Raw genomic sequence first — 13,403 nt, forward strand, 5'->3', positions numbered from 1 at the left:
TAGAACAAATGTTAAACTGATTCATTACATTGTTCTTACCAAGTATAGAATTACATTTCCTCTTTTTAGTCCAACTCTTTCTTTGCCTCATTATTTGCTTTCACTCCAACAAGAGATTCCATATCATACGTTCACTTCTGTAACTTAGTTCAATTGCACTGTTTCTGAATACATTATCAGACAGCCTATACACTTTATTACAGCCAATTCTGTCCCAGTACAAACAATGAATGACCTTTGGACTACTTCGGTTACTGTAGGCTTAGCAATGTATTCTCAAAATACTGATAAACTTTATGAACAAAGTTCCTATTTAACTGCATAAATGGGAATCAAAGGACATAATATACCACCATTTCCAGTTTTTGTGATATACATCAGAGCAGGGCATGACAGGGCAAGGATTATTATTCCTGGTTAAGTAACAATAGGGCACTTTCTCTCTGTGTCTTAATTACCTTTCCTTGATTCTTTTAGGAGTTAAATAGGCCATTTTTTATTATCTAGAATGGAGTGAGAAAAACGAAGCTCTAGGAAAAATTTCAGTTTATCTTTGACATTTTAGTTTTCCATAAACCCAATTTTATCTTGGCCTTCCTTCTTTGCTCCCTTTTTTTAAAGTTGCGTTCATCAGCTTCTCTACTGGCTTACCTTCTTGTTCTTATTCTACCCAGGACAACCCCAACCTCATAAAATATTATGCTACAAAGTTGCCTCTGATCCTTGCTATAATTCCCTTCTCTATCTTGAGAGGCAGTATGTCAAACGGTAAGGAACACAGGCTATTGAACCATATTGCTTGGGTCTGAATCCCATCTCTGCCACTTACTACCTGGTAACAACAAATAAGACACATTTATAACCATAATGGGAGATTTTACCACACTTTTCTTGGTAGTTGATAGCACTAGCAGCCATAAATTCATGAAGAATATGAAAAATTTGAACAAAATGATCTATAAACTTAACCCAGCATATTTTACACTTAACCCAGCAATCTGATGAATACACATTCCTAGTATAAAGCAAGTCTCCAAGAATACTGAAATACTGAAATCACAGACTTTTCTAACCACAATGAAGATAAACTAGAAATCAACAACAAAAAGGCAACCAGGAAATCAATACATTTGGAAACAAAGAAACACAGCCTTGGAAATACAGGCTCTTTAGTTAGCAAGAGACGGAGATGTGGTCAGATAACCTCAGGCTGTGTGGGATTTTTATAAGGATATAAAGTAAGGACATCCAAGGAAATGACTCTGTAGCCAAACAGCCAGTTCTTATGAAACTGAAATGCTGTTCATTGCCATTTAGCAAATAACACCTAGACTAATATCCTAGTATCACTCTAGTAGCAGTTCAGAAACCAGTGTTTGTTCTTTCCTTTTCTAGTCATTTCTCCATTCTCACGTTCCTCTCTATCTCTGACACTCTCCCTGCTTTGCTTTTGATCCTTTTTACTTTCATCCCTATCTTGTAATAAATGGTTTATTCATGGCTTCTATTGTCTCATGACTTTTGTCTATGACCTTCTCTTGGTTTCTGCCACTGTTTAGTAACTGGGTCTCTTCTTTTGTGTCCCATGTTTGAATTATTCAAGACAAATGATCTGAATACTTTATTCAGTCATTCTTCTAATAGAAAATGCTCCAAATCAGCAGAGTTAATGCAGCAGCCACCTTCAAAAATTACCAGTCTTCTCTATGTTCACGCTGTAGATGACTACCTTTGGTCTAAGTGCCAACCTCTAATTCAAATTGCAGGGTCACTTGATACAAAATATGGCAATTTTTGGACAAGAACGGTCTCTGGTCCCTTATTTCAGAAGACTATGGGCAGGCACTCAATTTCTTGGATTTCTGAGCAAGGCAAAAATAACAACTGCTAAATATAGGACAACATATCTAGTGTATTCTTTAAAATGGTTTTGTTTACCTATAGTGCTTTAAATCAAAGATTTCCCAACCAAATTATTATTGGTATGCTGCATAATTTCCCATTTGGGGTAGTGTGTGTGTATAAAGTCCTATCATTGACTAGTCCCATGGAGTCCTGTCATTGACTAGTAAATTGTTTATGTTTATATCCAGAAAAAGAAGGAATAGATGTATTTATTATTTTTATAAACCATTTTATATACGAATGAGAAAAAAAACTTCTAAACAACCCTGAATCAAAGAATAAACTGCTCACAAAATTTGGAAAATACTGAGAACCAAAGGATAAAAAGAACATATTAAAAACTTGTACTAAAGCAGTACTTAGGGAAAAACTTATCAACTTAAATGTATAAAGCAGAAAAAAAGAAATGCTATAATCAATAAGCTAAACATCTACTTATAGAAGATTTAAAAAGCAAAATAAACCTTTAGAAAGTAAGAGGAACTACTAAAGTCAAAAGGAAAATTAATAAAACCCAAAACAAAACACACGAGACAATTAACATCAAGTTAGTTCTTTGAAAAAACTAGTAAAATGACACTTCTGATGGGATCAGTCAAGAAAAAAAGAATAAAGGCACAAATAACTGACAACAAAAATAAAACAGAAAAACACTACAGATACTTAAGATGTTAAAAAAAATAATTGAAGGATACTATGAATTATTTGGTGCCAATAAATTAATAAATTTAGACAGAACAAACTCCTTAAAAAACATAATTTACCAAAACTGATTGACAAAGAAATAAAATATAGTATATTTCCACTATTACTATATCACCTGAATCTAACCATAAGGAAACATAATACACATAATACAAACCCAAACTGAACAATGGTCTACAAAACTAGCCAATACTCTTTATGAAAGACAAAGAAAATACAAGGAACTATTCCAGATTAAATGAGTCTAAAGAATTTAAATGGTCATGAAAACTGAATGCAATGTGTGATTCTGAGTTTGATCCTGGAAAAGGGGAAAAGTCAGGCAGGACATTATTAAGACAAACAATAAAATACCAAATGAGTTTTGCATTAGATATCAATATTGTATCAATATTAAATTTCATAAAGTTGATCACTGTCCTATGGTTAAGTAAGAAAGTATTTCTGTTCTTAGTCAATATGCCCTTAAGTATTTATGGATAAAAGAACATGATGCGTCTAAAAAACAAATGATCCAGGAAAAAAAAAAATCCATGTGTGTGTGTGTGTGTGTGTGTGTGTGTGTGTGTGTGTGTGTGTATAACCTATCTATAAAAAGAAGGAATGATAAACATGACAAAATTGTAACTTGTGATTCTGATGAAGAGTATATAGGATTATTCTGTACTATTTTAGTAACTCTTCTGTAAATTCTCTATTATATTTTATAAGCTTTATGACTTTGCTTTTCATATTTGTCTTCAATCCACCTTAAACTGAATTTTACATAGTATTTTTTTTTCCACATGAATACCTAATTGTCCCAACATCATTAATTGAAAATCTCAACTTTTCTTGAAATCTTGAGGTTTCTCTATATGTTGCTCTGGATATATTATGTCCAAGTATGGATACGTCTATATCTGGCCTTTCTCTTCTGTTCCATTTACACTAAAATTAAGACCTCTAATTTATCAAAAGACAGCACAAAGATAATGGGGAAAAAAAAAACAATGACACAAGAGAAGATTTATTTACAAAACATGTAACAAAGGCCAATACATAGAAAAGTATTCCAAATCAAGATGAAAAAGAAAGGTAATCCTATAGAAAAATGATTAAACAATTTGAACAGGTACTTTACAAACAGGAAATCTACATAGCCAATAGTCATACAAAATAGTGTTCAACCTCACAGGTCACCAGAGAAATGAAAATTAAAACTACAATGGTATCAGACTGGCAAAATTTAAAGTCTGCCAAAAATCAAGAGGTGTGGGGTGTATGTGGAATAACAAGAGCTCTCATCAAGTGTTGGTGGCAGTGAAAACTGGCACCACTTTGGAAAATAGTGTAGCATTTGCTTGTAAATAACTGACGTTATACAGATCCTATGACATAGCAATTTCCCTTACAAGTAAATAATTCAGAGAGACTATCATGCCAGGAAGTATGTACAAGAATGTTCATAGTAGCTTAGTTTGTAATAGCTACAAGTTAGGAGTAATCCAAATGTCCATCAGCAGAATGGATACACATACTGTGGGTATATGCAAATAAAATACATCACACCAATGAAAATGAACAGTTATAGCTACTGATAAAAACATGGATTAATCTCACAAACACAATCTTGAGTGAAAGAAGATATAAAAGAATATACACTGTATCATCTCATTTATATAGAATTCAATAACATAGGCTGAATAACATGACAGGATGAAACAACTTGTATTATTTAGAATGCATACACAGATGGTAAAACTAAAAGAAGTGATGAACTCCTTATCAGAAAAGACAAGATGGTGATTACTTCTAAATGTCAGGGAGAGAAGAGAAATTGGAAAAAACACACAAGGCACTGCTGTGGTATTCACAATTTTCTATTTCTTGGTCTGGGTGAGAGTTAAAAGGATATGTGCCTTTAATTAATTGTTAAAATGTGCATGTTTTATGTACTTTTCTAATTTTGATAATATGTTTTATAATTAAGAAAAGAAAAAGGAAAAAAAGAAAACACAGGGTTTTCAAGGACCTACTAGTAAGTAGGTCAGGAAAATTAATGTGTGTACAGAGCATACTAAGAGATAAGACTGGAAAAGTAGTCAGATGTTTCATATATCAAAGCCTCTTGATAAGCTATACAATAAAATTGAACAAAAATTTCTGCACAAGGTCCACAGTAAGTCTACAGCAAACATGTGTGTCTAGATTACTACCCCCTGACTTTCCAAGTTTGTAATACACATTCCTAAATGAGGCAAAAGGAGGAAAAGTCGGAGAAAGAGTCTAGATTAGTTTAAGATGGCTCTCTTGTTCCTGATTTCTGTTTCTAATGAGACCTGACTAATACCTGTTCTTGGGTTCCAGTGGCTAGCCTGTATCATACAGTTTTCTATTTTAATTACACTTAGATGATTTTTCTTATTGGCAAGAGTTGTAACTGAGACAAATCATGTGATTAACTGTATTGTTTTATTATTAACTTAAGAAATCAAACAATAACACAACAGTAAATGTCTCTTTTCTAATTTATCAACATAAGGGTAAAAATCAGGTTTTTTTATTCATAATGAAATTCAAAGATAATTAATACTGATCAAAATGTTCTAACATCACTTTTCTTTAACTTACCCTCAAAGTATGGTGCTCTTGTGCTAATAAAAGTCTTAGTTCTTCATGTAGTGTTATAACTTCCAGAAACTGACCCCATAAAGCCATGAGAAGGGAACAAAGTTGTGCAAGATTCATATTTATAAGTTCTGCCAGTTCATCAGGATTTTCTATTTTCTGAAATGACAAGAAAAAAACTTCACTGCTTCCTGAGACTTACTATATCTAAATATAATGTTATTGGAACATCAATACAAAGGCAAATTTTTAGTTTTAAAAAGTGTGTGTGTGTGCACGTGCTCATATGTATAGAGACCAAGTGAGCAATGGCTTTTTAAAAAATTTTCACAGTTACTACAGCAACTTAATTGATATTTCAATATCTGAGGTATCTTGTTACCAAAATAATGTCAAATATAGTTTAAAATTACACATAGGATTCTAAAGAGCATGATCAACTCAAACACTAAAATCTTGAGAATTTTAAACATAAGTACAAATCATGATGAAAGTTATAGAAGTGTTAGAAGATAATGAAATCTTAAGATTTTTTCCTCCAATCTGCTAACTGAAGTACTTAGAAAATCTGTAACTCCTCAGAAAGAACAGAGATACTTTCTAAAGTACTAACTGCTTTTCCTTCATCCTAAGTTTCTAAGTTTTATTTTGCCCTTGGTAGTCCTTTTACAGTCATCAAACACTTCTTTCTCTTTTCTAACAATTCATTTACCCACTGTTTATTGAGCACATTTTATTTTATTTTATTTATTTATTTTTTTTAATTTTTTTTCAACATTTTTAATTTATTTTTGGGACAGAGAGAGACAGAGCATGAACGGGGGAGGGGCAGAGAGAGAGGGATACACAGAATTGGAAACAGGCTCCAGGCTCAGAGCCATCAGCCCAGAGCCCGATGCGGGGCTCGAACTCACGGACCGCGAGATCGTGACCTGGCTGAAGTCGGACGCTTAACCGACTGCGCCACCCAGGCGCCCCTATTGAGCACATTTTAAATGCTAGGGCCCACATTCCAATCTACATCAAAGATTAACAGGAGAAGCTCAGTTTAGTAAGGAAACAAAAGTGGATAACCAATTTTACTATGCTGTTATGAGGGTTCTAATAGTGGTATTAAATTGTCCCATTTATTTAAATATTCACCTAAACTCATGATAAAAGTTAAAAGTAATGAACTATACCACAAAATGCAGAATCTTCTATAAGCCATTGGATTTCTTGTGCAAGTAAAATAAGGATTTGTGAACAAAGAAAAATAAGACTGTATTATACATCAGAATAATTCCTTCTCTTTTGGACAGGCATTTTTGTTATGAAGGCAAGCCTTTCTTTAATTCACTGAGGCAGCACTGTTCAGGCAGATTATATCTTGCTGGAAAAATTTGTCTTCAATTGCTAGTAACACTAGGAAATCTACCTTAAATATACAGATAGATGATGATTTCATTTCCCCATCCTAAAGAAGGTAGTAGTCTATTCCGGTTAAGATTGAAAGCCACTCTCATAGTTTCAATTATCACATACACTAATGACTGCTGAATCTTTATATCTGGACCACATCTCTCCCGAACTCTAGAGCCATCACTCACTAGATGACTATATTTGAATATGACAAGAAATGTGTTCAAGTTCAGCATATCCTAAAGAGTACTAATTATATCTTCATGCTCCCTTTAAAAAAAAATGTTGCTTATCACACTTAATCTTACTCAGTTTATTTTTACTTCTTTTTTTTTTTTAAGTTTATTTATTTATTTTGAGAAAGAGAGACAGAGCAAGGGAGGGGCAGAGAGAGAGGGGGAGAGAGAATCCCAAGCAGACTGTGCACTGTCAGGGCAGAGCCCAACGTGGGGCTCAAGCTTAGGAACCATGAAATCATGACCTGAGCCAAAATCAAGAGTTGGGGGCCTAACTGAGCCACCCAAGCACCCCTATTTTTACTTATTTTTGAAGTTTGCAGTTCAGTAGGCTTTTCTTTTCTATCCTAGCTCAGAGAGGACATAAAACAAAAATTCAGCAAAATTAGTAAGAAGGGAAGGGATTGTGTTTTATACACTTTTGTGACTTTGGTTACTAGTACACACAGTAGTCACTCAATAAATATTTATTGAATGAATAAATGAATGAATGAATAAGGAATTACAGACTTCAGATAAGGAAAAAGTCCCCCAAATTTATGGACAAACTCAGAAAATGCTGAAAAATTCCAGAATTCCTGAATGGAAACTTAGAGACTCAACATATAATAAATATTGATTCATCAATGTATAATAAATCTACAAATGTATTTTGCCCCAGGAAATAGTTTATAAACATATTAGAAATGATGCTAACAAGTTTTTCATGTCTCTCTTAAGAACAAACAGAAGATTAAAGTGTACTCTAAAATAAGTTGAAACAAGCAGTGTTGTTCCAAGAATAGTGTTAAGGGAGTTTAGAAAAAGATGACTTGAATAAACATTTGACAGTAACTAAACAGCAGTGTGTAAGGCAAGCAATGCTATTCTTTGTATAATCTCCACACATGTAGAAATAATTCTCTTGGTTTTACCATAGGTTGAACAATATAAACAACACTTTTTTTTAATCCCCTGAAAGCAAGGCTGTCTAGCTACCCTGTAATTATTAATTTTCCTTTTCAGAAATCATGGCACCAAGGTTCTTAGAGGACTTTAGTATTTTCATTATTAGGAAAGCATCCTTACAAGCATAAATAAATTACTCCTCTGGTTTACATAAATCTTTGCACTATGTCTCAAAATATAAATAATAAAATATTTTTATGTTAAAAAGGAAATTAGAAAAAATTTTAACAAATTGTGTTATATGTATAAATGTAGGAATACGATCTTACATTTGTATAATATTTTCTCAAATAACATCTTGTCTTTTATGGATATGTACTTTTTCATAGCAGTCATTGATCTTGTTTGATTACAAAATGCTGCTTACTTAAATATTAGACTTGGAAAACAGGTGAAGAACAAAAAAGAAAATTAAGTTCATTTTAGCGTGGAGTCTTCAATTTTTTTTCAGTTATATACATAGAGAAAACTCTAGAATCATATACTATTATGCCATTTCCATTGAATAATGAGGGTTTTTTTAAATGTTTATTTATTTTTGAGAGACAGAGCGTGTGAGCAGGGGAAGGGCAGAGAGACAGGGAGACACAGAATCTCAGGTAGGCTCTAGGCACTGAGCTGTCAGCACAGAGTCCAATGACATGGGGCTCGAACTCATGGACTGTGAGATCATGACTTGAGCCTAAGTGGATGCTTAACTGACTGAACCACCAGGTGCCCTTTGAAAGCATGTTTTTCGGTTGTATAACTTTTTTATTAAAAAAAAATTTTTTTTTTACATTTATTTATTTTTGAGAGACAGAGACACAGAGTACAAGTGGGGGAGGGGCAGAGAATGAGACACAGAATCCAAAGTAGGCTCCAGGCTCTGAACTGTCAGCACAGAGCCCGATGCAGGGCTCAAACCCGAAAACTGTGAGATCATGACCTGAGCCAAAGTTGAATGCTTAACTGACTGAGCCACCCAGGCACCCCTGTATAACATTTTTTAGACTGTAAGTGTCCCATAACTTGTTTAACCATTCTCCTACCATTGGGTATTTACTTAGGTTAATATTTTTACATTATAAATTACAATGTATATGAATCTCTGATTTTTTATTTGGTACTGATTGACAAGTAATACCCTGGCTTTGAATATATACTGCCAAATTAATATCTGAAAAAGATCTCCAAGATCTATGAGAGAAATATAAGAATCTGTATCTTATCACATCTTAACAAGCATTACATTATTAGAAAACCACAGCCAACCTGATAGGTTAAAAAAGGTATGAGAATACTTAAAATTTTGTTTATTTCATGATTGTGAGATTGAATATGTTTCAATTATTAACCTATTTTGTAAATGAGTATCCTATACTAACTTAAAAAATGGTTATAGGTTTTCTTATTGATTTGAAAGAGCTCTTCAAATATTGTATCTTTTGTCTATTCTATTTGCTGTCAAAATTTACCATATGTTGTTGATCTTAAATTTTATGATGTCCATTTACATACTGAAATTTAAATGTGTACCTAAAAAATTATTAGTAATATATCAATACATACAGTATTTTTAAAATCTAGCACAGATGGATATAGAGCAAAGAATAAAAATTTTCCTTTACAATTCCATCCTTCATGCAACTCTTGTCTGTATTATTGTTAACAGTTTGAAATACATACATATGTGTATGTATATATATGATACAAAGTATATGTATTGTATGTATATATAAGTAGGGGAAGGGCAGACAGAGAGGGACAGAGAGAATCCCAAGCAGGGTTGGTGGTCAGTGCGGAGCCAAACGTGGGGCTCTATCTCACAAACAGTGAGATCATAACCTGAGCTGAAACAGACTCAGATGCTGAACTGAGTCCCCACCAAGAAGCTGCTGTTTTTCTATTCTTTTAGAGAAGTCATTCTCTATTTCCATTAGTTTTATATACATTTTAACATACATTTGGGCAAGTCCCTCTACAAAAATGTATTTTTTAAGGTTTTTCTTAGTCATTTTTACCTTTCTCCAAGTGCTCTTTAAAGTGAGTCAAATTTTAACATTTCCAATGGTATTTTGATATGAATGTATCAATTATTAACTTAAGAAAAACTGGTATCTTTCAGTGACTGTTTCTCTTTCCATTCAAAAGTATCATGTTTACTTATTCAAATATCTCAGTGAAACACTGAAGATTTTTTCACATTAATTGTACACATCTTATTAAGATTACTTCTAAATGTTTAATGTTCTTGTGAGCAAATATTATGACAACATTGTTGATTTTTAAAGAAAATACTCTTATTTGAGCTGTGGGGAAAACCTCTAGAAGAGGATACAAAATTACTTGAGTATCATGCATATGTATAATTTTACAAGGAGAAGGTAAATACCTTTTCAAAGTGGTCTAGTCCTTACTCAAATTTACATACAGAAATACATTCCAAAGCCAAATATATATTTTTGTTTATGTCTCTGATTTGTAGCTAACCAAGAGTGAAATCTATAGTAATCTTAAAACAGAATACTTAAAATAGAACATTTAGTTTCACGGCCAAAAAAAAAAAACAAAAAAAAAAAGGAAAAAGAAAAATCAATTTAATTTAATTTAATTTCAAGAATAAACTACTGGAAAAATGGTCTGAGACAAACTGGTCTGCTGAAATAAATCAATTTTCATTTCTGAACTATCATTTTGTAAATATATGTAATTTTAAGGATGATTTAAAAATCTGTCCAGAAATTCTTTTGAGTAAACTAACTGAAGAAAATGCACACTTCTGACAATTAGTTGTCTTTGCTATCTCATTCATAGGCAGAATAATGTATATTTTAAAAATAAGTTAACTTCATGCTGAAGCCAAATAACTTTTTATCAACTAAGCTGTTATTCTACTATGATCAACCACTTGAGGAAGAATAAATCATTAAGTTTTCTTGGATAAAATATTTAGAATAGGAAACAGAATCCACTCAAATAACTTGATAATGTTAATTAAAAAAAATCCAAGTACCTTAACTTCTTCACATAGTTCAGTAAGTCGAGCTTCTACATCCATTTCCTCTGAAAGGAGTAAAGAGTAATTAGAGGAAATATTTCAATATTAGATCTGAATCTATTTTTAAAATTATCTAAATACAGTTGGCCCCTGAACAATACAGGGGTTAGGGGCATCAATCCCCCCGTGCAGTCTAACTTCTGACTCCCCTAAAACTTAAATACTAAATAGCCTACTGCTGACCAGGAAGACTTATAAATAACATAAACAGTTGATGAACACATATTTTGTACGTTGTATTATAGACTGTATTTTTATAAAAATAAGCTAGAGAAAAAAATGTTAAGAAAATCATAAATGAAAATACATTTAGTCCTATTCTATATTGAAAAAAGATACTCGTTTAAATGGACCTGTGCAGTTCAAGTCCCAGGTTTTTGAGAGTCAAGTGTAAATTACCTTTAAAAAACCAGAAGGTTGAGAAATATCTGCACTACATTCAATGAAGTAAATTTCAATGTAATATACTGTCATAAACACATTAATCATGTAGGTAATGTTAAACCTATTAAATTCTATGTTCTTATTATTAGTGTTCCAGTTCTCATAAGAGGTTAACACTATCAAGGAAATATTGACTGTGGACCTAAAGTAACTTGCACAACTATATCACAGAAAAGATAAAACATATAGTTAGGTTTTACTGCATTGTGTATACATTGCAAATTTCAAACAGTTTAATATTTGTCTTAAGTATGTACATGCCTTGTTTGTTTTTTGTTTTTTTAACAAAAGCTGTTCCTAAAAAATTCAAGTCAAATTAATCTTTAGCGCCAAAACACTTAAAACATACATGGATCAGAAGTTTATATAATGGTAATGAATGAAAAAATCTTTGAGTTTCTAATTTAGTTTAATACATGCAGATTTCTCTAAGACAGTCTAAAACTGAAGTATATTTTGTCCATACAATTGATTTATTTAATGTATGCTACAACCTTCTACAAGGAGGTGTACAGATTAACTTAAATTAAAGTGGTAATATTTAGAAGGGAATACAGAAACTAATAGAACAGAAAGGTTCCCTGCTTTTTGCAAGGAAGAAATTTCACTAAGGCCTGAAATATGTTTAGATACACCTAATTTTTAATCAGAAATCAAACTAAAATGAGTTCTCCTACAAGAACTATAATATAACTTTTTGTGATCACACAAAACTCCATTGTCTTGTTGCTCCACAACCTTGTTAACTGATCATTCTCACACAAACGCAAGAATACATTCTAGAACATCCCTGAATTTATTCATCAGCTCGCTATCTCATAAGGTAGATAGACTTCAACGTATACAATTTGATAAAAAGAAAAATAAACATTTAAATTTGATAAAATAAAGTTACATTTATGTGGTAAACACAATCAACCTATGATGTGAACAAATATTCCACTAATAACTAAAATCATTAGAACACATAAATATTTGAGTCACATAATATATAAATAAAATTGTATTTAGATACTGTATTAGATACTGCTCATCCATGAGAAGCAACTCCTCATCTTTTAAAGTTTTATCACAAGATTGCAGCAATTTAGGCACATCTTCAGACTCCACTTTTAATTCTAGTTCTCTTGTTAGATCCGCACTTACTTTCCACATCTACACTTACTTCCTCCACTAAAGTCTGGAACCCCTCAAAGTCATCCACAAGAGTTGGAATAAATTTTCAAACTGCTTTTAAGGTTGATTTTGACTTCTTCTCATAAATCACACATATTCTTAATGGCATCTCAGATGGTGAATCATTTCCAGAAGGTTTTCAATTTACTTTGCCCAGATCCATTAGAGGACTCACCATCTATGGCAGCTACAGCCTTATGAAATGGCTTTCAAGCCTTATTATTTAAGAAATACATGAAATTAAGACTTGAAAGCCAAATGACTCCTTGATCCATGGCTGCAGAATGGATACTGTGGTAGCAGACATGAAAACAACATTAACCTCATTCTGATCTCCATCAGAACTCTTGTGGGGTCAGGTGCATTATCAATTAACAGTCATATTTTGAAAGGAATATTTTTTCTGAGTAGTAGGTCTCAACAGCAGGCTTAAAATATTCAGTAAACTATGTTGAAAACAGATCTGATGTCATTTAAGCCTTGTTGTTCCATTCATGGGGCACAGACAGAGTAGATTTACCATAATTCTTAAATGCCCTAGAATTTATGGAATGGTATACGAACACTGGCTTCAACTTAGAGTCACCAACTATATTAGCCCCTAATAAGAGAGTCGGTCTGTCCTTTGAAACTTTGACCAGGCACTGACTTCTCCTCCCTAGCTGTGGAAGTCCTACATGGCATCTTTTTCCAATAAAAGGCTATTTTGTCTACATTGAAAATATATTGTTTAATGTAGCCACCTTCATTAATTATCTTAGCTAGATCTGGATAACTTGCAGCAGCTTTTATATCAACAGTTTGCTGCGTCATCTTGCACTTTGTTGTTATACAGACAGCTTCTTTACCTAAGCCTCATAAACCAATCTCTGCTAGCTTCAAACTTTTCTCTGGAAGCCTCCTCATCTCTCTTGGCCTTCATAAAACTGAGTTAGAGA

The 13,403-nt window shown here is 32.6% G+C and overlaps 1 protein-coding gene across 11 annotated transcripts in view; it reads right to left on the reverse strand.

Annotated features, from left to right (window-relative positions):
- FAM135A (family with sequence similarity 135 member A) overlaps positions 1-13,403 on the reverse strand; it is a 120,358-nt gene that overhangs the window by 46,327 nt on the left and 60,628 nt on the right. For all 11 annotated transcript variants that reach the window (XM_027057487.2, XM_027057480.2, XM_027057477.2 and 8 more), the window contains 2 exons: positions 10,801-10,850; positions 5,224-5,379 (listed from right to left, as the gene is read on the reverse strand). In XM_027057487.2, the coding sequence (XP_026913288.1) occupies positions 5,224-5,379; positions 10,801-10,850 (206 nt within the window). The remainder of the gene's footprint in view (positions 1-5,223; positions 5,380-10,800; positions 10,851-13,403) is intronic.

The sequence above is a fragment of the Acinonyx jubatus genome, chromosome B2 (assembly GCF_027475565.1).
Source record: "Acinonyx jubatus isolate Ajub_Pintada_27869175 chromosome B2, VMU_Ajub_asm_v1.0, whole genome shotgun sequence".
NCBI classification, from domain to species: domain Eukaryota; kingdom Metazoa; phylum Chordata; class Mammalia; order Carnivora; family Felidae; genus Acinonyx; species Acinonyx jubatus.